The sequence below is a fragment of the Candida albicans genome, chromosome 4 (genome assembly GCF_000182965.3).
Source record: "Candida albicans SC5314 chromosome 4, complete sequence".
NCBI classification, from domain to species: Eukaryota; Fungi; Ascomycota; class Pichiomycetes; order Serinales; family Debaryomycetaceae; genus Candida; species Candida albicans.
Window position 1 is genome coordinate 1,239,017 of NC_032092.1, and position 25,611 is coordinate 1,264,627.

The 25,611-nt window shown below is 34.9% G+C and overlaps 8 protein-coding genes across 8 annotated transcripts, besides 1 other annotated feature; 6 read left to right on the forward strand and 2 right to left on the reverse strand. All coding sequences in view use genetic code 12, as the record gives it.

Moving 5' to 3' along the window:
- Positions 1-41: 41 nt before the first annotated feature.
- On the reverse strand, positions 42-881 carry CAALFM_C405640CA (1-(5-phosphoribosyl)-5- ((5-phosphoribosylamino)methylideneamino)imidazole-4-carboxamide isomerase; the record flags this gene model as incomplete). Its single annotated transcript, XM_711464.2, has 1 exon — positions 42-881. One exon carries the CDS (start codon positions 879-881, stop codon positions 42-44), a length of 840 nt encoding a protein of 279 aa, XP_716557.2.
- A 203-nt stretch (positions 882-1,084) lies between these two features.
- Positions 1,085-2,071, forward strand: CAALFM_C405650WA (uncharacterized protein; the record flags this gene model as incomplete). The annotated part of the gene is made up of 1 exon (XM_711465.2): positions 1,085-2,071. The coding sequence occupies one exon, from the start codon at positions 1,085-1,087 to the stop codon at positions 2,069-2,071; it is 987 nt and encodes a 328-aa protein (XP_716558.1).
- A 35-nt stretch (positions 2,072-2,106) lies between these two features.
- Positions 2,107-4,341, reverse strand: BRN1 (condensin subunit; the record flags this gene model as incomplete). Its single annotated transcript, XM_711466.2, has 1 exon — positions 2,107-4,341. One exon carries the CDS (start codon positions 4,339-4,341, stop codon positions 2,107-2,109), a length of 2,235 nt encoding a protein of 744 aa, XP_716559.2.
- A 2,183-nt stretch (positions 4,342-6,524) lies between these two features.
- Positions 6,525-8,588, forward strand: YME1 (i-AAA protease; the record flags this gene model as incomplete). The annotated part of the gene is made up of 1 exon (XM_711467.2): positions 6,525-8,588. One exon carries the CDS (start codon positions 6,525-6,527, stop codon positions 8,586-8,588), a length of 2,064 nt encoding a protein of 687 aa, XP_716560.2.
- Positions 8,589-10,388: 1,800 nt separating this feature from the next.
- PHO4 (phosphate-sensing transcription factor) lies at positions 10,389-12,368 on the forward strand (the record flags this gene model as incomplete). Its single annotated transcript, XM_711468.2, has 1 exon — positions 10,389-12,368. The coding sequence occupies one exon, from the start codon at positions 10,389-10,391 to the stop codon at positions 12,366-12,368; it is 1,980 nt and encodes a 659-aa protein (XP_716561.2).
- Positions 12,369-12,887: 519 nt separating this feature from the next.
- SEC23 (GTPase-activating protein) lies at positions 12,888-15,176 on the forward strand (the record flags this gene model as incomplete). The annotated part of the gene is made up of 1 exon (XM_711469.2): positions 12,888-15,176. The coding sequence occupies one exon, from the start codon at positions 12,888-12,890 to the stop codon at positions 15,174-15,176; it is 2,289 nt and encodes a 762-aa protein (XP_716562.2).
- Positions 15,177-17,149: 1,973 nt separating this feature from the next.
- On the forward strand, positions 17,150-20,065 carry ZCF5 (Zcf5p; the record flags this gene model as incomplete). The annotated part of the gene is made up of 1 exon (XM_711470.2): positions 17,150-20,065. One exon carries the CDS (start codon positions 17,150-17,152, stop codon positions 20,063-20,065), a length of 2,916 nt encoding a protein of 971 aa, XP_716563.2.
- A 3,451-nt stretch (positions 20,066-23,516) lies between these two features.
- Positions 23,517-23,707: a long terminal repeat ((chi-4a) Long terminal repeat (LTR) associated with the transposon Tca10; about 192 bp long, 11 copies per genome).
- Positions 23,708-24,824: 1,117 nt separating this feature from the next.
- CAALFM_C405730WA (uncharacterized protein) lies at positions 24,825-25,538 on the forward strand (the record flags this gene model as incomplete). Its single annotated transcript, XM_711473.2, has 1 exon — positions 24,825-25,538. One exon carries the CDS (start codon positions 24,825-24,827, stop codon positions 25,536-25,538), a length of 714 nt encoding a protein of 237 aa, XP_716566.2.
- Positions 25,539-25,611: the final 73 nt, after the last annotated feature.

Genomic DNA, 25,611 nt, shown 5'->3' on the forward strand with positions numbered 1-25,611 from the left:
TAAATTACAAGTTTTGTCAATAGAAGTCTATATCTCGTACTCTAGTTCGTCTTGCTGTTGGCTTTATTCCACTCCACCAAGTCAGTAAAATTAACCAATTTTCCACCAAAAATATCTAACGAGCTTCCGTAAGTTAAATCGACTTTCCCTTTGCTTAGCTTAGCAACAGTATCTAAATCGTTGATCAGTTTGGCACCTCCGGCATACACTATTTTTTCTTCAAATCCGACTGGGCACCATTCACCCAAGTTTTCCACAAGTTTTTCGTCGATACCTTTACAGAGCCCTTCCACGTCTGCTGCATGAATTAAAAACTCATCGCAGTAGGCACTGACTTTTAATAAAAACTCGGCTGAAAGAATAGTGTCTGTTATTGTTTGCCATTTATTCATTGCGACATACCAGTTTGTTTTACCATTTTCAATTACTGTTCGGCAACTTAAATCGACAATTAGTTTTTCTTTGCCAATTAATTTATTTATTTCCCGTAATTTCCCAAAATCGAGTTCCATCTTATCTTGTTCATTTTTAGTAAACAACCAACTAGTTAAAATTACGTGTGATGCCCCTTGATCCAACCAATACTGTGCATTGTCGAGATTTATTCCACCACCTACTTGTAAATTGTGTGGCCAAGTACTAAGAGCTAATTTTGCAGCATCGTCATTGGCTGGATTGGATCCCAATTTGATGACATGACATCCTTTCACATTATAATCTTTATATAATTGTGCGTAGTGGGAGGAAGGTTTGGTGGAGACAAAGTTTTCTTTAGTTGATGAAGTTTCAGAAGATGCTGAATCATCTTGAGTTAATGTCCCACCCACAATCTGCTTAACTTGTCCGGAATGGATATCAATGCAGCCCCTAAATTTGGTCATCTTTGGCTGAATTAGGCTAATACTAATATTGGTTCGAGTATATCTTTAATGAAGTGTCTCTCGCGTGGACTAGATATGGAAAGTGGTTATAAAACCGAGTCCAACAATCAGAAGCGTGTGCGGAACCAAAAAAAAATTAGCCCTACAAAGTCAATTATCATAAAGAGATGAGCATCAACTGAAAGCTACAAAACTGGGCTATAATGAGTGAAGATGATGAATATATAAAGGCATTGGAGATACAAAGAAGAAACTTTGAAGCCCAATTTGGGTCTATTGAGGATATGGGATTTGAAGACAAATCAAAGACTCAAGTAGAATTGGAAGATGAAGACGAACGTTCAAGCCAAGATTCACCAGACCAATCATCGGGAGAAGACGAAGAAGATTCGAAATTTGATGAAATCGATTCTGATTCTAATGAAGAGGAAATGGACTTTTTAGGCGATGATGAAGAGCAGGATGATATCCCCAAACCTAAAGTGTTTAAACTCAACGATAGTTCTAATACACCACTTCCAGTTGTTTCAAAACAAGATCGAAAGCTATTAAAATCAGGACGAGCTCCAACGTTGTTAGAAATATCGAAAAAAGAAAAACTCGCTGCCAAACAACAGTCCAAACAACAATCTGCGAAGTCTAAAGCGGAAGATGAGGAAAACCTTGCCAACGACCTCAAACTACAAAGATTGTTAAAGGAATCACATATCTTGGCCAATACATTAGAATATTCTGGTGCAGACTTGACTTTGCAAACGATTGATTTTGACGATCCAACGGGTAAAGCACGTAGAAGAGCGTTGGATTCGAGAATTCGTGAGTTGGCAAGTACAAATTCAAGAACTGGAGGATTACCCAAGAAATTAGAAAAAATGCCTATGGCTATGCGAAAGGGGATGATTAAAAAACGTGACGAGAGAATAAAGAAATATGAACAAGACGCAAGAGATGCTGGAATAGTATTATCCAAAGTTAGAAAAGGGGAGTTGCGTGATTTGGATGCTGGAAGAGGTTCGACTTCATCTAGTGATAGATTGGGTACCGGTAAGAAAATTGATAAGAGAATTAGGGATAGAGGTTTGAAAATTAATGGTATTGGTAGATCTACTAGAAACGGGTTAGTTATATCTCAGGGGGAAATAGATAGAGTAAATCGTGGTGGTAAAAAGGGGTTCAGGAAAAGAAGATAAAACGTACAATAGTATACATATATAAATATCAATTCTTAGGAGCCTATAATAGTTAAATTATTATGAGCTTCATTACTTTGAATAGCCAATCCATGTTCGTTGGCAAGATGTAGCACACAAATAAAACAAAAACTAGTTGATAAATCCTTTGCCTGCTCTGGTCTGTATGTACGTAAAACATTTTGAACAACACTTTTGAAATCAATGGTAGTCTGTTTTTCGGCTACTTCTTCTTCTTCTTCTTTATCTGGAGAATCTTCCTTTTGGTCTGCTAATTGATTCTTCATGACAACCCATAAATTATCCTTCAACAATTTCACATCAACTCGTTTAGCAACTCTTGAGAAATTGACATACTCTGGACGTCTCTTACCCATAACACTCTGAGTTTCAGAAGTGGCTACTTCTGGTACATCGGCTTCTAATGCATCATTGAAATCTACTCCCCCAAAATCATTGTTATCACCAAAATCATTGTCGAAATCTTCACATTCAGCTTGATGAAATGAGTTAGCAAGTCTATCTCTTTCTTCTTCTTCGTGTTGCCTATATTGTTCTGCAAAATAGTTTTGATCGGTGAGTAGCTGTCCATCGATTCCTTGTAATCTCTTATTTCCGTAATACATTATAGCAATTTGAGGTTTTGTAAACAAATTGGTTAGTCTTGCTGAGTTATATTTTATGTCATCAGGTAGTATATAGTCAGACAGTTTAAAATTACCTTTCTTCAGTATCGAGTTTAAACTCTTTGGTGGTTCAAAAAGAATATCTTCATCAACATCATCGTCATCATTGAAAAAATCTATAATGATATTCTCAGGTTTTCTTCTTGCTGTCGACGTCTGAGCTGATGATTCTTGTTTAACTGAGGAATCAGACTGCTTTTGGTCAATATTATTAGCCTTTTTAAATGCAGCAACTTTCCAATTATCAGGACCACGCCAATTTGATTTCATTCGGTCATCAAAATATGCCATCAAGTCCTGGTCCATAATTGCTGTGCTTTGTGTTCGCGAATAAATGCTGCTGTCTGTTTTATCATTAAACAAGGCTTTCATGATTGTATTATCAATGTTATTATAAGGATCGTTGTGGCTACTGTTATCATGAGTATTTATATCATCATTGAAGTCGTCATTACCACCAAAGTCGTTAAAGTCCCCAAGATCAAAGTCATTATTCTCTTCAGATTCTTTGAAAGCAAGTGGTTCTTGTGCTGCATTAGTAATCTTTGAGTTAAAGTCATTAAGGATACTTTTAGCTTTATTGACATCTGCTAATGCAGATTGGAACTCGACTAATGAAGGACAAAGAGTTAGGTCGTCAAAATTCTCATTATCCTTGAACAAAAACAGCTTTAATGATGATATGGCTGACTGTTTTGTATCTGATGTTTGTAGTTCCTGTACTTGTTGGGAATCAGTTTCTATTTGATTGGCATCTTCAGTCTCTTGAATAGGGTTTGATGTTGCATCAAATACCACTCTTCCAGATACATCTATGTTTAACGTATTCAACAATAGACTTTTGGCGCCACCTTCATCAAACTCAGCTAGTGCCTTTTTAAATAATGGATCAATAGCCAATTCTTGCTCTAGTTTTTTCACTTTTATAGCATCAAACTCAACTAGTGTCGACTCAACAATACGATTAAACTTCCTTTTCTTTCTAGAATCTTCGTCATTGCCATCTCTATCATCGTCACCGTTCTCTCCATTTTCATCATCATCACCATTGCCGGCTTCTTGGTTACCATGATGCCCATCATCTTTTTTACTTAATCCACTTAACAACTTACCCGTTTCGGTGGCAGCTGATTCAACTCTATTCGAATATATTTTTACACACCCATCTAAAGTAGCCGATGCCCTTTGGAAATTTATACTCTCACCATCTTTTATCACATTCAAATCGTGAAAATAATCAATCAAATCAAAATTCCAAGAATTCTTGACCGTGATTTTATTATCTGTTGCCATTTTAATCCATTCTTCAAAATTAGACATGATGGTATGCTTATTCTCATTGAAGCCAATTCCATCGTCAAATGAATTGCTAGTGTCTGCATCTTCTGCTATAGACCTGCTGACGTGTCTTGCTGACATAATTCGGTTCAGTACCTTTCTATTTGCCATAATCCTATTGGAGGTGGGTGTTGCTCTATTAGGAGTGTGATTATGATTATTGGAACTATTTGTACTACTACTGGTACTTATTCTTCTTTCATCGGATTTTTCTGATCTTCTTTTTGGTAGTACCTGTGGCATCATTATGATTAGTTAATTGAATGGGTGTATCAAAAAGAGCTTTAACTAAGGATCTTTTTCAAATTGTTTTTTTTTTTTGTTTTGTTTTGAGTTTTGATTCTGATTGCCCAGACAAACACGCGCAGACCTGCGACCCTCTTCGGAAAAAAAGAAAACAGTAGTCCAAGATTCCACACCATTCATTTATCCTGTATAACGTAGGTGTAGCTATACAAGAATGAATAAACAGAAGGTGCCAAAGTAACTATTTGACTTGATATTAATGCTTTAGAAAAGCTCATTGTATCAATTTTGTGGATAATCACAAAAGCCTTGTCAATTCAATCAATAGATTTGTAAAGAAGGTATACAAACGGCAATCGTATCACCAACAAGCTTTGGTACAGTTACCTTTAAAAGTATTCCGTTTGTCAACGGCAGCTCGCATTGCAGTTGGATACAATTTCTTTGCTTGTTTGTTTAGGTCACGGGATATTATTCAACTTTTGGACAAATTTGGTCAGAAATTTGTCATAAAAAAAGTCATCAGTACTGAGAGATAAAAATACTCTGCTGGCTGATTTTATCTCCGCTCAGCATCTGGTAAACAACAGATCTAGCTAGCTCTAGCTTCTTTTTGAACTGTGGCTATTTTGAAAATGTTTCGCAACAACATAGATCACCAAAATTATAGAGACTTGTCATTATAAACACAAATACTCTACCATAAATAACTCAGCGACTAATAGTGTTGTCTAATTATCTAGGAAAAAAACACGCCTAAAWWAAACTATTTGTGGTTGATATTTCTTTCTCACTATATATATAACCTGAATCGTTTATTTGCATCCAAATTTTTTCTTTTAATTTGTTGTCACTTTTTCTTTTCCTTTTCTTTCACATTTATCAAACAACTTCAAATCAGTCAACCCGCTCTATGATTTCTTTATAGCAATAAGTTTCCGTGTCTGGTCTGCTACTTTTCCAGTTTATGTTTCCCTGTCGCCGTTAGTTAAATTCCCTCATCTTAAATTAATGTATTTGCCGCTAACAATTTTTTCCCATATCAAATCAATTTTCCCTAAAAAGAATCTAATACTGTCTACTCATACAATACCAGTAAGAGAGAGCATTAGTATTGACATTGCTCTAGCCTCAAAACTCGGTCCGGCGCTATCAGATATTACATTGATAAAAAAGAAGAAATGCATTTGGCGCAAACGAAAAGCTACACAAACACAATTACAATGATAAAACTCAAATAACTATCCAATCATCATAAATGATACTAATAGTTCCATCATCTGTTGTGCTGTTGCATTTACTATCTAGAACTAACAAGTTGGCAGCATTTATGACTATGTAGGTTCTTTTTGTGGCATACATATAGTGTATATATTCGTATAGGAGACGATATTTCGGGGGATAGGAGACACGATGCTATGAATGGTGCTTTCGAGAAGAAGAAGTAGGTCCGAGGAAGATGTAGTTGGAGATCCACGGATTCGAAACTCTTCTCATAGTGCAGCGAATCTCTCCTAAGCAGGGTGCTAGGTGCAAAGTGGAGGTACAAGAGCCACCGCTGGGAAGGTTTTATCCTATCCTGGGATACGGTTGTGCCGGTTGCCAACGCTTGTACCATTCTCTAGCACCAAGATAGTTTTTAAAGCCAGCTGGCCACAACTACGGCAAGTTGCTGGCAAGGGTCTGTGAGTGGCTTACTGAAAACTTGAAGGCAACGACTACGGTCAGTTCAAATTTAGGATTTTCCAGTAAACTGGTTTATAATTTGAGTCGACAGCTACGGTCAGTGCAAAATGGGTGTTTTTTGGGAACAATTTAAAACTTGTTGGGAGAACCACATCACGTGACTTTAATCATTTCTGGTTATAGGTGTCAATATAGGTTTGTATATACTTTTGATGTTACACTTGTATAAAGATATACTCTAATAAAGATACCAATCTACTAGACAACCTAATACATTGTATATAGTCCAAGTAATACATTGACAGTCGTTTTACTTGTCACCATAATCGTTGAGGTTTCCTCTTGGCATCTCCACACTACCTTTAACGTCTCACAACTTGACATGCGCAAATATCACCACTCAACAAAAAAAAAAAGAGTGACAACCAAGCCGAAAAACTGCTCTTTTTTCTTTTTTAGCTTGTTTTACCAACAATACTAAATTCATATCACGACTAATGAATTCTTTGAGCAAGATAGTACCCATATCCAGGGGTATTATATACAGTCAAAGCAGTATAAGAAGCTTGTCTACCCAAATATTACGATCAACAAACCAACATTATCTCAGATCAAGACAAGGTTCAAATCCCGTGGCAAATTCTAGAAGATTTGCATCACACTCAACGATAAACTTGTTACAACAACAAGAACAGATAGCAAACAATGAATTAAATAACCCTCAAGCACAGTTAGAATTCTACAAAACATTATTGGCTTATAATTATCCACACATTTTGGTTCAGAGGTTTGAAACCCCAGGTATAGCCTCATCCCCAGAATGTGTACAGTTGTACATCGATGCATTGAATAAAGTTGGACAAACTGCCAAAGCAGCCGAAGTAGCTAGACAACAACAACAACACCAGACACAATATCAAACCAACGGGGGGAATATAGGTGTTGGATTACCATATGGGTTTGGCTCGAGACAAGAACCAGTTCATGTTGTTGTTAGTGAATCATTGTTGACGATTTTATCAAAATGGCTAAAATGGTTGATCCCTATTGCCTTGTTAACCTATGGGGCCACTAATGCATTTAATTATTTAGTGGAAAATGGAACTATTTTCAGAAATAGTGAAACTAGTGATAAATCAGTTGATGTTTCGCAAAGTACAGTTAGATTTAAAGATGTCCAAGGTTGTGATGAAGCAAGAGCCGAATTAGAAGAAATTGTTGATTTTTTGAAAGACCCTTCCAAGTTCACTGGATTAGGAGGTAAATTACCAAAAGGAGTTTTATTAACTGGTCCTCCAGGTACAGGTAAGACATTGTTGGCCAGAGCTACTGCTGGTGAAGCAGGAGTACCATTTTTTTTCATGTCAGGATCTGAGTTTGATGAATTATATGTCGGAGTTGGTGCTAAGAGAATTAGAGAATTGTTCAGTCAAGCACGTGACAAAGCACCAGCTATCATATTTATTGATGAATTGGATGCCATTGGGGGTAAAAGAAATCCTAAAGATCAAGCATATGCTAAGCAAACATTGAATCAATTGTTAGTTGAATTGGATGGATTCAGTCAAACTGAGGGTATTATTATTATTGGTGCAACTAACTTCCCAGAATCTTTGGATAAGGCATTAACCAGACCAGGGAGATTTGATAAGGAAGTTATTGTTGATTTACCTGATGTTAGAGGTAGAATAGATATTTTAAAACACCATATGCAGAATGTTGAAACTGCCGATGATGTTGATCCTTCCATTATAGCTAGAGGTACCCCTGGATTGTCTGGTGCTGAATTAATGAACTTGGTAAATCAAGCTGCAGTGCATGCATCACAACTATCTGCACCAGCTGTTGACATGAATCATTTTGAATGGGCCAAGGACAAGATTTTGATGGGTGCAGCTAAGAAAAAGATGGTCATAACTGAAGAGAGCAGAATCAATACTGCATACCATGAAGCTGGTCATGCAATTATGGCCATGTTTTCTAAGGGTGCCACACCATTGTATAAGGCTACAATCTTACCTAGAGGACGTGCATTAGGCATTACTTTCCAATTGCCAGAAATGGATAAAGTGGACATGAGTAAACAGGAATGTTTTGCTAGATTGGATGTTTGTATGGGAGGTAAAATTGCTGAAGAAATGATCAATGGCAAGGAAAACGTTACATCTGGATGTGCCTCTGATTTGTCGAATGCAACAAGTGTTGCCAGAGCCATGGTCACATCGTATGGTATGAGTGATAAAATTGGACCTGTTAGATTAAGTGATGACTGGGAAAGTTGGTCACCACAAATTAGAAATATGGCCGATAATGAAGTTAGAGATTATTTGTTGGATAGTGAAAAAAGAACTAGAAAATTGTTATATGATAAAAGACTAGAATTGAAACGATTGGCAGAAGGTTTGTTGGAGTATGAGACTTTGACTAAAGAGGAAATGGAGAAGGTTGTTAAAGGCGAACCCATAAACAAGGCTAAAACAATGAGTAATACTGTGATCAAGAAGTCAAGTAAATCTAGTGAGATAAAAGATATACTCAATGACCCAATGCCAACAGCGTAATATAATAAACAAACAACCAAAAAAAGAGTTCAAAAAAATATAAAGCTTGACAAAGTAATAAAGGTAAGCAAGAAGAAAGAATAAAAAAAGAACTTAGAAACCTTTGGGTAAAGGTTATGGAATATGTAAATAGCTTTGGTTTTTTTTTCTTTCCTTGTTTTGTTTTGATCTATAATGATAATAATACATAATTTATGTTTGGAATAGTACATATAGATAGTTTATATTAAGCCAAAGAATTTCGGATTTATCGAAGTTGTGTAGACTATATATAGTATGACTGTATCAATGCTTATATTACATCCCTTGCGATATTACCGTTTAAACTATTCTCCAGAAAATGCTCTCCCAGATTCAATAGAAAAAGAAGCATAGTTTCCTATAATTATAATCGGAACACAAATATTAACCGTTGGATAACCAAATACTTAAATCAAACGTCTCAAAATGTAATGAAACACTATTTCTTGCTCGTAGAGTGTTTGCCCGTGCACCTTTGGTCTGCTTACAAAACATAGTTGAAGGATAATGGAGCTGCATACAATTATGAATGGCACACCAGTTAATTATCTAGTGGCTAAAATGAGAGACGGAGGAAAAAGATCATCCAGAGTCAATTTATGTATATCCAAATACCCTAACCCATAGACCAACTGCTTACCAATAGTTTAATCTATGCAGTCAATAGTATTTGTTACCAATACGATTTCAGCTGTTGTTATTGCGCCATATTATATACCTAAACAGGGAACATCAAAGTTGAATTGTGCCGAGTCCAGCCGAGATTATACCCGGACATCTATCAATACCAAAAGAAAAAAAGAAAGATTCGAAGTCTCAGCTTTGTGGTTATTAATATTTTTGACTGGTGATAAAACCAGGCCCACGTGGCTTGTTGCCTCCCCCCTTACTTTGCGTCACTTCCGTATAACCAAGTATGTGAGAATTTGCATTTTGGCACGTCTTATTGCAACTAACTATTAATACATATTTTTTAATTTCATTTCCAAGTAAAGTATAATACTATTCTCCACTCTTAGTATTATATTTATTTCTTCAATAACGAATGTAGTTCACATAGTAGTGTAAACTAATATTGCAATCAGCCATGTACTCATGATACTGATGTCTTGATTGAATACTTTTGTGAAACATCATTGGACAAACAATAGAGAAATGAAAAATTAAATTACGGCCAAATCTTTAAATATGAAGAGTTTTGATCAATGTTAAGACTGGTACATCTCCCCGAGATCATCCTCTGCATCAAGTAAAGTGAAATTACATCATGTTAATTAAATCAAAATATCAAATTGACCAGTTAAAGTAAGAAAATATTGTAAATCAAAGCACACAAATCTCTTTCTCTTTAATTTCTATTTTGTCTCCCCCTTTACCAAAAAAGCAAAACAATGAATAAAAATTAATTTTTTTTACTAAAAGGACAAAAGGGAAAAAAAAAAACAAAAAAACGAAAAGAACTGAAAACCAAAAAAAAAAAGAATACCAACCGAAGTCAAAGTTGAAAGAAACAAAATCTGCACAAGAGATTTAAGTATATTTATTTTAAGTAAAAGAAGGATTTCTATTATTTTTTTGTTTAATATAACCCATCATATTGAAACAACAACAACAACAACAAAGCGTGTTAGGTCACAGATACTAAAATAGTTAATAACTGCGCTCTTTTTCTTTCCAACTAAAAAGAAGAAAAACAGCCAGATATAGAAAACGCTTAAAGATAAACAGTCTAGGTTGAACCAACATCTTTTGACATTGATTTCAGCAAAATCATATTAAATGGACCAGCAAGTTTGGAACCCTATATTTTCACCAAGCGGGACAACACCAGGAAAGTCTCCTTCTTACTACAATGAGTTGGCTCCTCAGTCACAGAGTCACATATCTAATCAAGATCCGCAACTCCCATTACAGACTCAACACCACCGACTATTTCATATAGATGGTGGCTCCAATCATTCAACCCCGTCAGGTAATATTCAACTACCATCGTCGTCTCAACAAAACACGCCACATATTGTTTCTAATACTCCCACTGCTTTTGCAGACAGTGATCAGGTGTTCTTACAACATATGGAAATGTATGACAACCAACAACACACTAACCAGTCTGCAGGCAATACTCCGGGACCAATATCATTCCATAATCATAATCCTAATTTACAACAAGCATCCCAACAGCCACATCAGCACATATCCCCACATTTAAACAACCAACAGCAACATAGTCAACAGCCATACCAACATCAACATTGTCATTCACGCTCACATATAGACTCTGAAGCACCATCTGCAAATGACACCCCAACTTCTTCTGGTGCCTTGGGCATGGCCCCACAACCACCACTCCTTTCATCAACAACCAACCCTCAATCTTTTGATCTCGGGTTAGACACAATAGGTTTTATTATTCCTGAAGAGTTGAATTTTGATACTGATCCAAATCACATATCCTCTGCATTTCCGCCGCAATTGCCTGCTGACCAGACTCCAAGTTTATTAGCAGTTGATAAATTGAAACAGTTACAACAACAACAACAGCAACAACAGAGACAACAAGACCCTTTAAGTGAACTTTCATCGCCAGTGCTACCTGGACAAAACGATCAATCATATAATCCACATCATTACTATCATCGACAGAGTTCAAGCAATAGTGTTTTTGTCGCCGGCAAAAATACTGGTTCATCCGTTTCAGCACCCTCACAGCACGTAAGACCCGATGCTGTCTTTACCCCCTTAGTTTCGCCCGTCGTTGCCCCTTTAGATACAAATGGCAAGGCTGATAAGGAAAATGGTAATAATAGTGGTGGTCACAACAATCTGCACAGTAGCTCATTCTCCCCTCAACCTGCTGTACAGATTTCTTTCGAACCATTGACGTCGCCTGCATTGAATGCCGAGCCATCTACAATAAAATCTAAAGGTGGGAAGAAAAATCACAAGGAAACTGACGATAGAAGAAGATCAACTAGTTCAGCATATGCTCCTAGTAAAGATGAGAACAAACAATACAAACGTAGAACTCCTCATGGAACGCCAATTTTGCAAGGTCATACAAGCAATGCTACCACGGTCAATGGTAGTGGTAAACCATACAAGTCACCAATTACAAAAAATGGCAAGAATTCTCAAAAGCAGGACTTTTCTTTTACAAATCAGTTTGAAAAGTTACCGGAATCTACGATAACTGTGAAAAGTGAACCAATGGAAACATCAGTAGAACCACCACTAGCACCACAAGGACAACAACAAGATGACAGTAATCCAATGTTACCTCCAAATGGTAAACCGGTTGAAATAACCGGAGCTCCATTAATGGGGTTCACTATGGGTAAACTAGCTGAAGGTGGAGCCGGAACAGTTGCTGATAAAAAGCTGGCCAAAAAAGCAGGTGCTAACAATGGCAAACTATCACGTAAACCAAGCTATTCAAAAAACAGGAATTCAGTATCTTCAAGCTCCGATGAATCATCTTCCACTTCTGCTTCAACATCACCAAAAATGCTAGCAAATAATGGTACCAACTCCAGTGGTAAAAGATCTGAAAAGCCAGCAACAAAAAAGGCTTCCCATAAGTTAGCAGAACAAGGGAGAAGAAATAGAATGAATAATGCAGTACAAGAATTGGGAAGATTGATTCCCCAGAGTTATCACGATGAAGTAAGTATTCCTTCAAAGGCAACAACAGTTGAATTAGCCTCGAAATATATCACTGCTTTATTGAAAGAAGTTGAGGAGTTGAAAGGAAGGAAGTAATTGTATTTCCAAAGAGACCAAAGAGGAGGGGTTGATCGATTTGTTATTATGTTGTGATAAGCTCTTGCTGGAGTAAGTTTTTATTTTCTTTAATTCAGTTTTTTTTTATTTTAAAGTTGGATGTAAATATACCTATCAGTGAAATGATATTGGCTATATACTTATCTATATATATATAATACTTGATATTTAGTCATCTATGTGAATTAGCAAAATCAAAACTACATAGTCAAAACTACATAGTCTAGCAATTTATAATTGATTTGCAACACGATCTATAAAGTATGAAATACACGACCATATTCAGTAGGAAAAAAAAAAAGCTAAAACGACAACAAAATAATTTTTGAAAAATGCCAACGAAACAAAAACGAGAAAAACGAACAAACAAAACAGAGTAGAAAAAAAAAACAGAATAATAATAATAATAAAAAAACCCACCATAAATATTTACAATCTTGTAATCATTTTTCATATCACCATAATCCGACCAAACAAATTCACTAACAATATTCAATAATGGATTTTGAGGAAGCTGAAGATATCAATGGTATTAGATTTGCATGGAATGCATTTCCATCCACTAAAGTGGAAGCAGGAAAGGTTGTTGTTCCCACTGGTGCCTTGTATACACCATTGAAGCAACGTGAAGATTTGCCAATTGCTGCTTATGATCCTATTTATTGTTCGAATCAATCATGTAAACTGATTCTTAATCCATATTGTGCGGTTGATCCTAATGGGTTTTGGCGTTGTCCCTTGTGTCAATATAGAAACCCTTTACCAGCTCATTATCATGGATTGAATCCAGAGAATTTGCCCCTTGAATTACAAAGTACTTCTTCCACAATTGAATATATTACCGCTAGACCAGTTCAAAACCCACCTATTTTCACTTTTGTTATTGATTTGTGTCAGGATGAAGATAATTTACAAGCTTTGATTGAAGACATTATTGTTAGTTTTAATTATTTGCCTCCTAATGCTTTAATTGGGTTGATTACATTTGGTACTATGATTCAAGTTCATGATTTAGGTAGTGATAAAATCAACAAGAGTTATATTTTCAGAGGTGATAAGGAATACACCGATAAACAAATATCCGAGATGTTGAATCGTCCAATTTCTACCCAATTGATGCAACAACAACAACAGCAACCAGGACAAATGAACCCACAACTTGCTAATTCTTTGACAAGATTTTTTTTGCCTTTAGAGGATGTTGAGTTTCAGTTAACCAGTATTTTGGAGAATTTGAGCAAAGATCCTTGGGCAGTTGCCAATGGTGCTAGACCTTTGAGAAGTACTGGAAGTGCCTTGAACATTGCTGTCAATTTGTTGGGGTTGACTTATCCAGGGTTTGGTGCCAGAGTTATGTTATTTGCTGCTGGTCCATGTACATTAAACCCCGGAATGATTGTTGGAAATCAATTAAAAGAACCAATCAGATCACATTCCGATATTGATAAGGACAATGCTAAACATTTCAAAAAAGCTACTAAACTCTATGAAAATATAGCTGCCAAGGCAGTCAAGAATTGTCACACAGTAGATATCTTTGCTGGTTGTTACGATCAAATTGGTATGTTGGAAATGAAGAATTTATGTAATTTAACTGGTGGGACCTTGTTGTTGACAGATGCCTTCACCACTTCTATTTTCAAAAGATCGTTCTTGAGATTGTTCAACAAGGATGACGAAGGGTACCTTTTGATGGGATTCAATGGTAATTTGGAAGTCAGAACTTCCAAAGAATTGAAAATCAGTGGGTTGATTGGTAATGCATCGTCATTACAAGTTAAATCAGCCAATGTTCTGGAGAATGAATTAGGGTTGGGAGGTAGTTCAAGTTACAGGTTGTGTTCAACGTCACCAAGACATACTTACGCTGTATTCTTTGATGTTGTCAACAATCAACAATTACCACCAAATGCTCAAAGCTATATTCAATTCATAACCCATTACCAACACTCGAGTGGTACTTACAGAGTCAGAGTCACTACTGTATCGAATTTCTTGACCAGTGATGAACAAACTTTGACCAACTCTTTTGATCAAGAGGCCGCTGCTGTGTTGATGGCAAGAATTACATTATTCAAAGCTGAACAGGATGATGGAGCCGATGTGTTACGTTGGGTTGACAGAATGTTGATCAGATTATGCCAAAAGTTTGCTGATTATAGAAAAGACCAACAAGAATCATTCAGATTGGGACCTCAATTCCAATTATATCCTCAATTCATTTATTATTTGAGAAGATCACAATTCTTGCAAGTGTTCAACAATTCTCCTGATGAAACCGCCTTTTACCGTCACGTGTTGTTAGTGGAAGACACCAATAACTCATTGATTATGATCCAACCTACATTGACATCTTTTACATTAGATGGAGAACCAGAAGCAGTCTTGTTGGACAGTGTTTCCATTAAGGATGATAGAATCTTGTTATTGGACACATTCTTCCATATCTTAATTTTCCATGGTAAAACCATTTCTCAATGGCGTAAGGCAAATTATCAAGATTTACCAGAATACAGTAATTTCAAAGAATTATTGGAATTCCCTAAAAAGGAGGCAGCAGAGTTATTGCACGATAGATATCCGTTGCCAAGATTTATTGACACCGAAGAAGGTGGATCACAAGCAAGATTCTTGTACAGTAAATTAAATCCAAGTGTGACTTACAATACCAATGACTTTATTGGTGGTGGAGGTGCTGGTGGAGGTGCTATTGTGTTGACTGATGATGTTAGTTTGCAAGTATTTATGAGCCATTTACAAAAATTAGTAGTTTCTGGGTCTTCATAAATCTGACCCCACAACATAAAAGTGTTTACGATACTTGTATAGTTGAATAAGCTACAAAACAAAATATAAATTGATTCAAGTAACAGAAATGCCAAAGGATTTAAATCAGATCCTTGGTGCATATAGCGCACAACATTGCATTGATCGCTAATTTAGTTTGTACTTAATACTGTACCTGTTGTAGGGTATGTAAGATATGGTGCTGTCTATCCTGGATTTAATGGAAACACGCCAAGCCTTTTTTATTTCAGCCAAACCTTTTTAGTTTGTTTATAGTCCGATGCTAGAACCTTACTGATAAACTTAGTTAAAGGCAATTTCTAAGAAAAACAGGAGAAAATATATTTGAAGAAGTCACTCTATACAACAAATATTCATCACTTGTTGCGTTTGGGGTGTAGGTCTGGTCACATTCACAACTTTTACTGTCTTATTTTATAAGATGTACGATATTTGCATCAATAAAACAACAGCAACAATGTACAAGAAAAATACCTCATCAATTATCAAAGCATACACTTAAATCCGAACACTTCTTGCAAACGTATTGGACTACCCACAAACGCTTTTGGCGCTCTACCGGATTCCATAAAAACCGGTCACCATCAAATTCCATATAAAAGAAGGTATGCGGCTTTTTGCATACAAAAAAGGAGAAAAAAAAAGTTTAAGTATGGACTTTTTTTGAAGAATTAAATGTATACAAACACACCTTAAACACAGTGTCAGGTCATGAATACAGGTGATGCTGGGGTAATTTGATCCCCCGGAATTGATGGTTTACTTTATATTTTATGATTTTAAGTATTTTAGGGGAAATAATTAAGTTTTACTCTTTTTTTCGTAGTTTTTTCGTGGTCCACTTTTTTTTGGAATCCGGAGGCGCACCATTTTTGTGGCAGGTCGTGTGAATTAGGCTAGCAGCTATTATAACCAAAAGAAGATTGATTTGGTGGTGGGGTATGTTTGTTGGGTGCGAACAACCGCGGAGATTAAAACACCGCCTTCTGTCTGGTAGCAACAACAACAAATAACAAACAATGGACACAAGAAGAGAATGACTGAACAATGAATTGGTGGGGTTGGTAGAGAGTAAAAAATAAATTAGTTCTAGCCTCAAAAACATTTCATACCCATGCAGTACCAGTTTTATAGATAGTTTAGAGAAAGAACTGTAATCTGCGATTACGTCAACTAATGTCCGAGATGAAAAAGTGGCTAATGTGTTGGACCTCGCCATTCACAAATAAGTAGAATAATAATCACAATAACAATTGGTTGAAGGAAATAATCCTCCTTGAAAAAGAAAAAAAACGTAGGAGAAGTTTTTAATTTAGCTCCATTGAACTTGCCTTCTCCGCTAAATTCCGCTACGATGTTAGCTCGACTAAAATTCTATTATTTCTTTTTCCGAATTCTTGATGTATCTGAAGAATATGAGTATATTACTGAACCATACAGGTTAATGTACATTTTACTGTAATAAGTTTTGTTCTATACTTTAACCAATCAAACATAAACTTTTGTTCAACTATTTCTACATTTAGTTCTTGCTGAAATTTAGTTCAATTTTGTTTGTGTTTTTTTATCATTTAATTAATTTCATGACAATCATTTGCTATTCCCCCCACACATAAACATACGCTAATCATTAAACCAAATATTACTGACAGCTATCTTATATTTCTTTAGCCAGTCCCCACTAGATTGCAATTTTTGTTCTTCATTTTTTTTGTAATTGAATGCCCTCTTCTTATTAACTCTAAGAACCGATCAAATTCACTCTAACTAGACCTAGAACATACTTTACACTCAAATTATTACCAAATCTGCAAGCAAGAGTTTTATCGCAAGTATCCAAGAGAAAACTTTTCCAAAAACAAGAAAAAAAACTTAGAAGAGATCTATCAAGACCTTTAGAACACTTTTAACTAAACTACCTGTATCACTGTCCCCTCATATTTAACAAAACCATGGAACTTGAAGCTAGTGACTCCAATTCGTTTTCTATGTCTACCAACGAGACTGGTAAAGCCAACCCTAATGTTCAAATCGTACAAGATGGTAAAGTTGTCAAAAAGGTTCAAAAAACCAGACAACGGAGAATCTTGTCATGCGTCTATTGCCATTCGAAAAAGATCAAATGTGATAGGCAAAAACCATGCTCTCAATGCACCAAATTAGGCATGGAATGCAAGTACTTTATTAATGAAAGAATCAGCCGTGGTGGTAAGAAATCTAGCAGATTAACTGCAGATGAGAAGAAATTGAGAGGATTGATGAACTCCGCCAATGAGAACAAGAAGGCGAAACAGGAATCTGTTGAAACAGCAAAGAGTCAAGATACACAATCACTGCTGTCATCGTCACCCACAAACTCATCAACTACGTCAACTGCAAATCCACTTGCCCCATCTTCAAGCATTGCAACGAGTATTGAAGAAGTCGAGCAACAACAGTTTGACACTGCTCCTAATACCAAGGATTATACTGCAAACCCTAATCAAAGTCAACAGGAACAGCTTGGCATTGAAGATGAAACGTTTAAAACTCCCCTGGGATTGGATATATCAGTGAGTTTGTTGGGATTTCTGAATAAACCTGAAGCAAGCTCCAATTCAAACAGCCTTCGCAGCTTCACCGCAAACGTCGAATCACCCTTTTCAGGTGCTGATCCATTTGCTATTGGAGGTTTAATTCAATCTCCTATGGTAAATCAAGCAACAAATAGTATGACAAGTAGTTATTTCAATCACAACTTCACAACACAGGCAACTAATCACAATAACAGCATTAATGGTGCAAATAATCAAATCAATTTCAACTCAAGTTCGTTTCCATTGGCTAATCTGGATGTCTCAATTACATTTTCAAGCCATGCAAATTCACCTACTATGAACTTTTCAGAAAGATTACAACAACAACAGCAGCAGCAGCAACAGATACCACCTCGACCAGAGTCAGCCTCAATTGTGAAAACTCAACCGCAGAGCTCAACTTTGTACAACTCGTTAAATGGATATACCATCAATACAGCCACTTCAGTTAACTACTTGTATGGGACAAATACTTATGGTGAAAATTCAACTATACTCAATGATATTACAGAGTATTTGCCAACAGATAAAGATCGGTCATTTGAATTAATCGATAGATACCTCAATTCAGTGCACTTGTTGTTGCCAATAGTGGTTAATATGAAAGAATTTTTAGTCCAACACAAATTATATTGGGAGATCAAATCTAGAAGAGATTCAACTACAGCAGATTTAAATAACCCCCGTGTTGAGTCACCTGGATCAAGTCATCATAGTGGAGATGGTGGAAATGAACCAATGCCATCTGACTCAAACTTCAATTACATTCAATTTTATACCTTATATTTGCCTATTTTATATGCCTCAACTATATCGGAATTTGAAGAATATGACAATTTGTTATTAAATCAGGAGATTCACAAATACCTCATGGGGTTCAAGATTTGTAAAAAATACTACAACTTCCCCGAGGGCATAAAAACTATTCCTTTGTTATTGGGCAATGTGATTATTCAAAGTACTTCACCCAATCCATCAACAATGGAAATGGCACAAATTATTAGATATGCCAAATTTTTGCATTTCCATAAAGATCCATGGATAACATTAAGAATAAAGGATCCAGAAATCATTAAATTCAGAAGATTATTGTGGTGGGTCATATTTGGATTAGATGCTTTATCTTCCCACAATTTTTGTTTGCCACCAAACTGTCGTAGTGATGATTTCAATGTATTGATGCCAGACGAAGAAGAATTCATTGGAGGCGAGAAGAAACTAAACGTTTCAATCGTTTCCATGAATATCAAGTTTGGCTATGATATACTATTGAGCGAAATCGTTTATCACTTACACAACGGTTTGTGTGTCAACATCAATTGTCATCAGATCAACCAACTAAAACAATCAATATTAAGCTATCAAGAACAAATCAAGAAATATATATCGAAAATGGATAAATATTTTCAACTGAAACAAATTTTCGCAGATACTCTCAACCACAGCCCTATCCAATTACTAAATGTTGTGAATTTTGTGAAAATTCATTCCTGGAGTTTTCTAGATAGGGCTTTAATGCTATTGCATAAAAAAATCCTTCTTGGTACTCCAAAGAACCATAATCATAATGATGAAATTGAAAATGAAATTGTCCAATTGGGGTTAAAGGAGCCGGTGATGCAAATCAGGGCAAATGAAAATCCGTTATCATTATGTAAATTTGAAGATACTTATGGTCAGATATTAGAAGCCAATATAATTACCAATTTTAATAATTCATCTATATCCCTATTGAAATTTGGCGATTTCGAGAATTTTAGTTATGGCGATTTGGCCAACAATTTGATACCATCTATCTTACACAACTTTAATGATTTCTTGCTCTATAATGACTTCATCAAATTTGGGAAGTTCAACTGGTTCATCAAAAGAACCATTCCAATCGATTCGGTCATTTTGTTAATGATAATTATTAGCGTTAAATTCAAATACCAGTTTATCACGACGGAAGAATTGAGCACTTATAAAAATCTCATTAACAGTGTCATGTATATTATCAACAGAAAATGGTTTAAAAATGAAAAATACAAAAGGATGTTGAGTCTCACGAATATGACCTGGGAATATCTTTTGAAAAAATTTGATGTAAATGATGTTATTGCTTTTGACGTAAAGAATTCTGAGGGTGCAAAAGATTTAGTGTCAGTAAATATTATGGACACACTGCAATTGAAGGAGAAAATTTTGTATGATTTGCGACACAATTTTATTGATGTTGTTGATTATTGCAGTTTTTATTCAAGTTTGGAAAATTTATTGAATGAATTGATTAAATATATAGAGAGTAAATAAATAAATAAATGGTTGTGTTTTCGAATCAACAAATGCATTTGCTACTAACAATGCATTTGCTACTAACTGTACTGATAAATGAGTGTATTCTATATTGTATTGTGTTTATAAATGATTAGAAATGTAGTCTGTTCAAATTCTCTAAAAGCTTAGGTTCGGTTTTCCTGACCCCTTCAGAAAATGATGAAAATTGTTGTTATTTTCACTAATAGTGTTATTTAATAAAGACTTTTTTAAGGTTTCATCGATTTGAAGGGTTTTCGAAGAACTTTGGAATTTTTGAGATACCAATAATTAAAAGTGATTATTTAGCAGCAAGCTGAAATCATGACATTATAGTTATCGAGTCTGAAGTTGAAACAGAATTAGCTATGCCACAAAAGAATTCTTATTTTTGAATATGAATAAATTCTTTCTTTCAGTATTTAGATTTATACGTATTGCATCCTACAAAATCTGTATACATGTCTATTGATTTTCCATGGGCTACTTCAGTTTATCCTACTTATTCTTATCGTTCCAAATTTATATTGTCACCAAACTTGTCATATAATTGAGCTTTCAAGTCCTTCAATTCTTCATCAAACCCATCAATCAATTCTTCAATACTATTTATCTTTTCCTCCAAACTATCAGCATCTGATTCTATTTTCTCCAACACTTGATCCTTAGGTAAGAATACAAAACAATCACCGACTTTATATTGTATTTTTTCATCATCATCGATCAACTCTAATTCAATGGATAAATCATCAAGGTATTCCTTTTCTGTTTTCAATGTGGTTATTAGCAGAATATATATTATAACTTGCCACTTTTTAGTTTAATATCATGTTACAAATTATTAGTTTTAAAAGTACTGATTTCTATAACCATGTTTAACGCTGTTGGTATTTAGTTGGTGATTAACTATTTTCATTATTAAGATTTTCACAGCGCTTTTAATTAAGACATTCTCAAATTGAGTTATATATTGATTCAAAAGCTGTCAACGCTTACTTAACATTGAAGAATCATGCTTTAAATAAAACTCTTACAAACCATTATTGATCGCGTGACTGGCTACATTTATTGTGTACCTTTTGGAGTTCGATATTTAGTGACACACAAAAACCTATTCTATCAGAGTCTGACCATATTCTAAGTTATTCGAGAATTAATTTTGAAAAGTATCATTGGTAGTTTGATGATTTGCCGATGTTTATTGGAATGTCTGCATAATTTGAGAAGTGGCCCTATGCTTAGAGTTTGTCTTGAATTTTTAACAAAATAATGCAGAAAATAGTGTGCCAGGCTTTGGCCTTGTAGTAAAGTCGTGGCATTAGACTTAAATGAAGAACAGATTACATTACCAATTTGACTTAAATTAATTGGTCCATTAAGCTAACAACTTAGTTCGAATTAGTGATGTCTAACTTAATTGATGATATAGCCCCGTTCTAATACTATGTAGGCAATGGAGCTTGATGAATTTGATTTAAGTATGTGAATTCATGAATTTGCTGAATCTTGTGGATTTTGACCATAGGCTTTAAATATAATCTCTACGGTTAAAATTTATTGAACGGAATAAACACTTAATTTCCCATAATTAATATATATAATATATAAAACATTTTACATTCCTTACTCCTTTTATACCAAACTCATGTTTCACGTCCTTCCGGCATTCTTGGACATACAGTTCAAGTGTACGAGAACACATGTAGTGCAGAGTAGCTCAAATACCAATCATTGGGAAGATTTGTTGCTACTATACGACATGTTACACCATTTTTTTTGCAATGATTCAGCAATAGTTTAGTCAGCCAGTTTCAAGTTCCTTTGAAAACTTGGACTAAACTGGATTCACTTAAGTAATTTAACTCTTGTCGGTTGCAATATTCGTATTATTTATTATTTCGTACAGTTATGTAGCGTATCCAATGATAACTCTTTGGTCATTTGTCTAAGAAAACAATAAATTACTACGATGAACAATAAAATTTAAGAAGAATTCTATTGTGTAATTCCCAATTTGACGAATATTTTCTGTTTTCAGCAAATTTTGTGCAAGTCTTGAACTAAAAGTCTCTTAGACCACGGAATGTTAATAAAGCAAGATTAGAAAATTGTTGTAAGGTTGAACTCCTCATTTTGTGTATGAACAATCTGGAATTTAAAATCTAGAACAATGATCTTATTATTTGCCCTCTGGTGTGGCAGTACTGAACTTTTGTACTAATGGCTTCTCTTTTTCCTTTAAAAATCGGGTTTGGTGCCCTGAATTATACACCCAATTTAGCTGATATTGGATAGGAAGAAGAAGATTCAATACCCTGTAAAGGGGAATGTCCTTTCAGTTACATTTTTTTCTCTTATATTTTCTTGTTGTTGATTCTTTTGATTAAGTTTTGTTGGTTTTTAGATTTAAACTAAAAATATAGTGCATTTTATACACACTAAATACTACACAACAATTAGCCAAGAAACAATCATTAATCTTCAACTAAGTAATTATTATCCCAACAACTCTATAGTTAGTTGGCTTTCAAAGAAAAATGAATATTTGATTATGCTGTTCATTCTCTTTGCTGAATGGAAAAGAACTGATTGCTGCTTACACTAGCTAATACATAGTAGCTTTATATTTGTTAAAAATTAGAAATCAATGGGGAACAGTTGATCGTCCATACCCCTAGCAAGCGAGCCATAAATCAAGTTCACCACGTAGAGACTAGACTCAACAATCTGTCTTTGTTCAAGCGATTTTGAAATTCTCTATACAGTGATCTTTCTCTTTGTTTGTTGAACAAGTTAAATCAAACCATTCATTACACACCAGTTCATCTCAAAATATAAACTACAAAAGTGGAGGAGAGGCGAAAGGGATAAATTAACTAATTTGAATTCCTTCAATAGTTAATTTAAATTGTGTAATATCGGGAAGCAGATTTAGAAACACTTAGACTTTCTTAAACCATGCAGAAGCATTTGTTAGTGTATATGTGAGATAATTGAATACAATATTGTATTACAATTTTCAATTTTTTTTTGTTGCGGTTCAGATTATCTGTTAGTCAAATGCTAATAATTTTTAATTTGCTCCCACACGTGCCTCCTTCCTGGATAGCCACAGTTGAATAGAAGCAGATTAAAGTCTTAAGGGCATATTCATCCACCAATTAACTAAAAAGACAGAGTATGCTTGTGTTGTTTCTGCTTCAGAACAAACGTTTGTCTCAACAGAGGCAACCAAAAAAATAAATAAATGAATGGAATGTTATCACCAATTAGTTTACTATATTTGATTTGCAGTTTTATGTAGATCATAAATAAAGATTCGATAAGAAAAATGACGGGAGCATACATATAATGACAATGTGATAGATTGAAAAACATCTACATCTATTAGCTGCAGGAGTATCATGAAGTTATTTTTCATTCATCCAAAAACTAACATAGCAATAATTGTAAGGTAGTAACGTACTATATCAATCCTATCCAATGGGCACTACTCTTCCGTAATCAAACTATCGCCACGCCACTGAGACTCGGGTATAAATGCCCTCCTTGACGCCCTTGTCGTCGACTACTTCTATAGGCTTTCTATATACTAAACTAGAGCAAATACACGCTATTCAGCATTGCCTAACTATCACAATAATATGCTGGTTATTTTTCGTTAGCAGGTCATACAACGCGGTGAAAAATTTGGGGGAGAAACTTGCTCTTCTCAAGACAAATCGTTTTAGTCGGTTGTTGTCATTAGCAACATTATACATCGAGATCCGGAAATTTAATTCCATCAAATCGTTATTGTGTAATGTTTTCTTTTTCCGCAATAATTGGGAGCAAGGAGGCGAGGCAAATTCAATCAAATTTGTATACTCCTGAAAAATACTTATGAATAAGCCTCTTTAGTTGATAAAGCCAGCAATAAAGATATGAACAAGTCAGTTCTTGAGTTCAGATTTTAGAGCTCACTTCAACGAGAATTCATTTACGCGTCTTTAGGAATTCCCTTCTATTGTTAACAATTCATATACATATACGTTCACGGTACTTGAAAACAATGTAAAAATGAGTACATCATTTAGATACATCATTATAGTTTATACTGATACAATAGTATTCTCCCTTTTTACTATGAACACGAAAAACTGGATTGTTCTTCATCATTACTAATCATAAAGTTAAACAATACCAAGACCACATGCAAAACCTGACGAAGTTTACCACAAGAGATAGTCACTAGTCAGTGTAAACAGAACAATTGACTGTCAATAATTCTGAATATAAAGATCAATTCCAAATGTGATAAAGAGAAAAGAAAATTAGTTTGGTTAGTTCCTTTTTAAGTATTCTGCATTGTTCCATTTATAAAATTCTTGACGAACTAAAAAACTGCACAATGCTGCAAAAAAAACAATTAGTAAAAGGCTAACTAAAATAGATCCCAACACGATACAACTTTATTATAATTCTTCAATCTATAGTAATAGGAATTTCATGTATTGTGATATCTGACTAAATTCATATTTTGTGTACCTCAGATTAGATAGATTTTCTAATCTTACATCCAATTTGAAACAAAGTTACCTCCACTTGGGTTATTCACCCCCCACCCTTTGTTTTGACAAGGACACAATGCCTAGGATAAATATTGTATAAATTACCATCAAAAGTAGCTGATTTGCAATTTTATTTTTTTTGAGATAGTTAGTCTGTATTTAATATTTTATTTACCATCACCAAAGCAACAGTATATTAAGCCACAATGGAGTTTTATTTAATTCCTCCAGTTTCTTACCAAACTCAGGAGAAGTTGAAAAAGAAAACTAAAAGAACCAAAGAACCATCATCATCATCTTCAGGTTCCAATTCAAGTTCTAGCTCTTTATCACGAGACCTTCTGGCTTTAAGGAGAGGTTCAACGTCAGCTTCTTCTTTTACTTCAAACTCAATATTCTCTAGTGCAACATCTACAAAATCCAGAAAATCATCCTGTTGCTCTATAGAAACCGCTTCTACCGCCACCACCACCACAACAACAAACAAATCAAAAACGTCATCAAACGCAATCCCAATGCCAATTTCTTCAGCATCATTAACTCAACCAAGATCTCTTTCGAGAAAACCTACAAATTCATCTGATTCACATTCAATTAATTCTCTGAAAACAAACTCAAGTCTAAAAATATCTAGTACTTCTAGAACGTCAACTTCTAAAAAACATTATAATTATGAATCAAATACTACCATGAATGAAATACTTTCTAAACCAAAATTAAAGAAGAAAAGTTTGCGTTCAGTTTTCAAAAATTTGAGTTTAAATAATGAAAAAGAAAACTCTGGTCATAAAGATCATGGTTATGATTATCCAACTGATGACGATGACAATGATACACTAGATAATCTGGATTTGAATACTATTTATTCAGATGCAAATTCAATTTTCAGTCGTCGGAAAACTCCAGTTGCTTTGAAATGATTAATACGGATAAAAGTGGTTGATATACTCTTTCAGGTAAGGAGCATCGTTTTCTCTGATTATGTTATCAGAA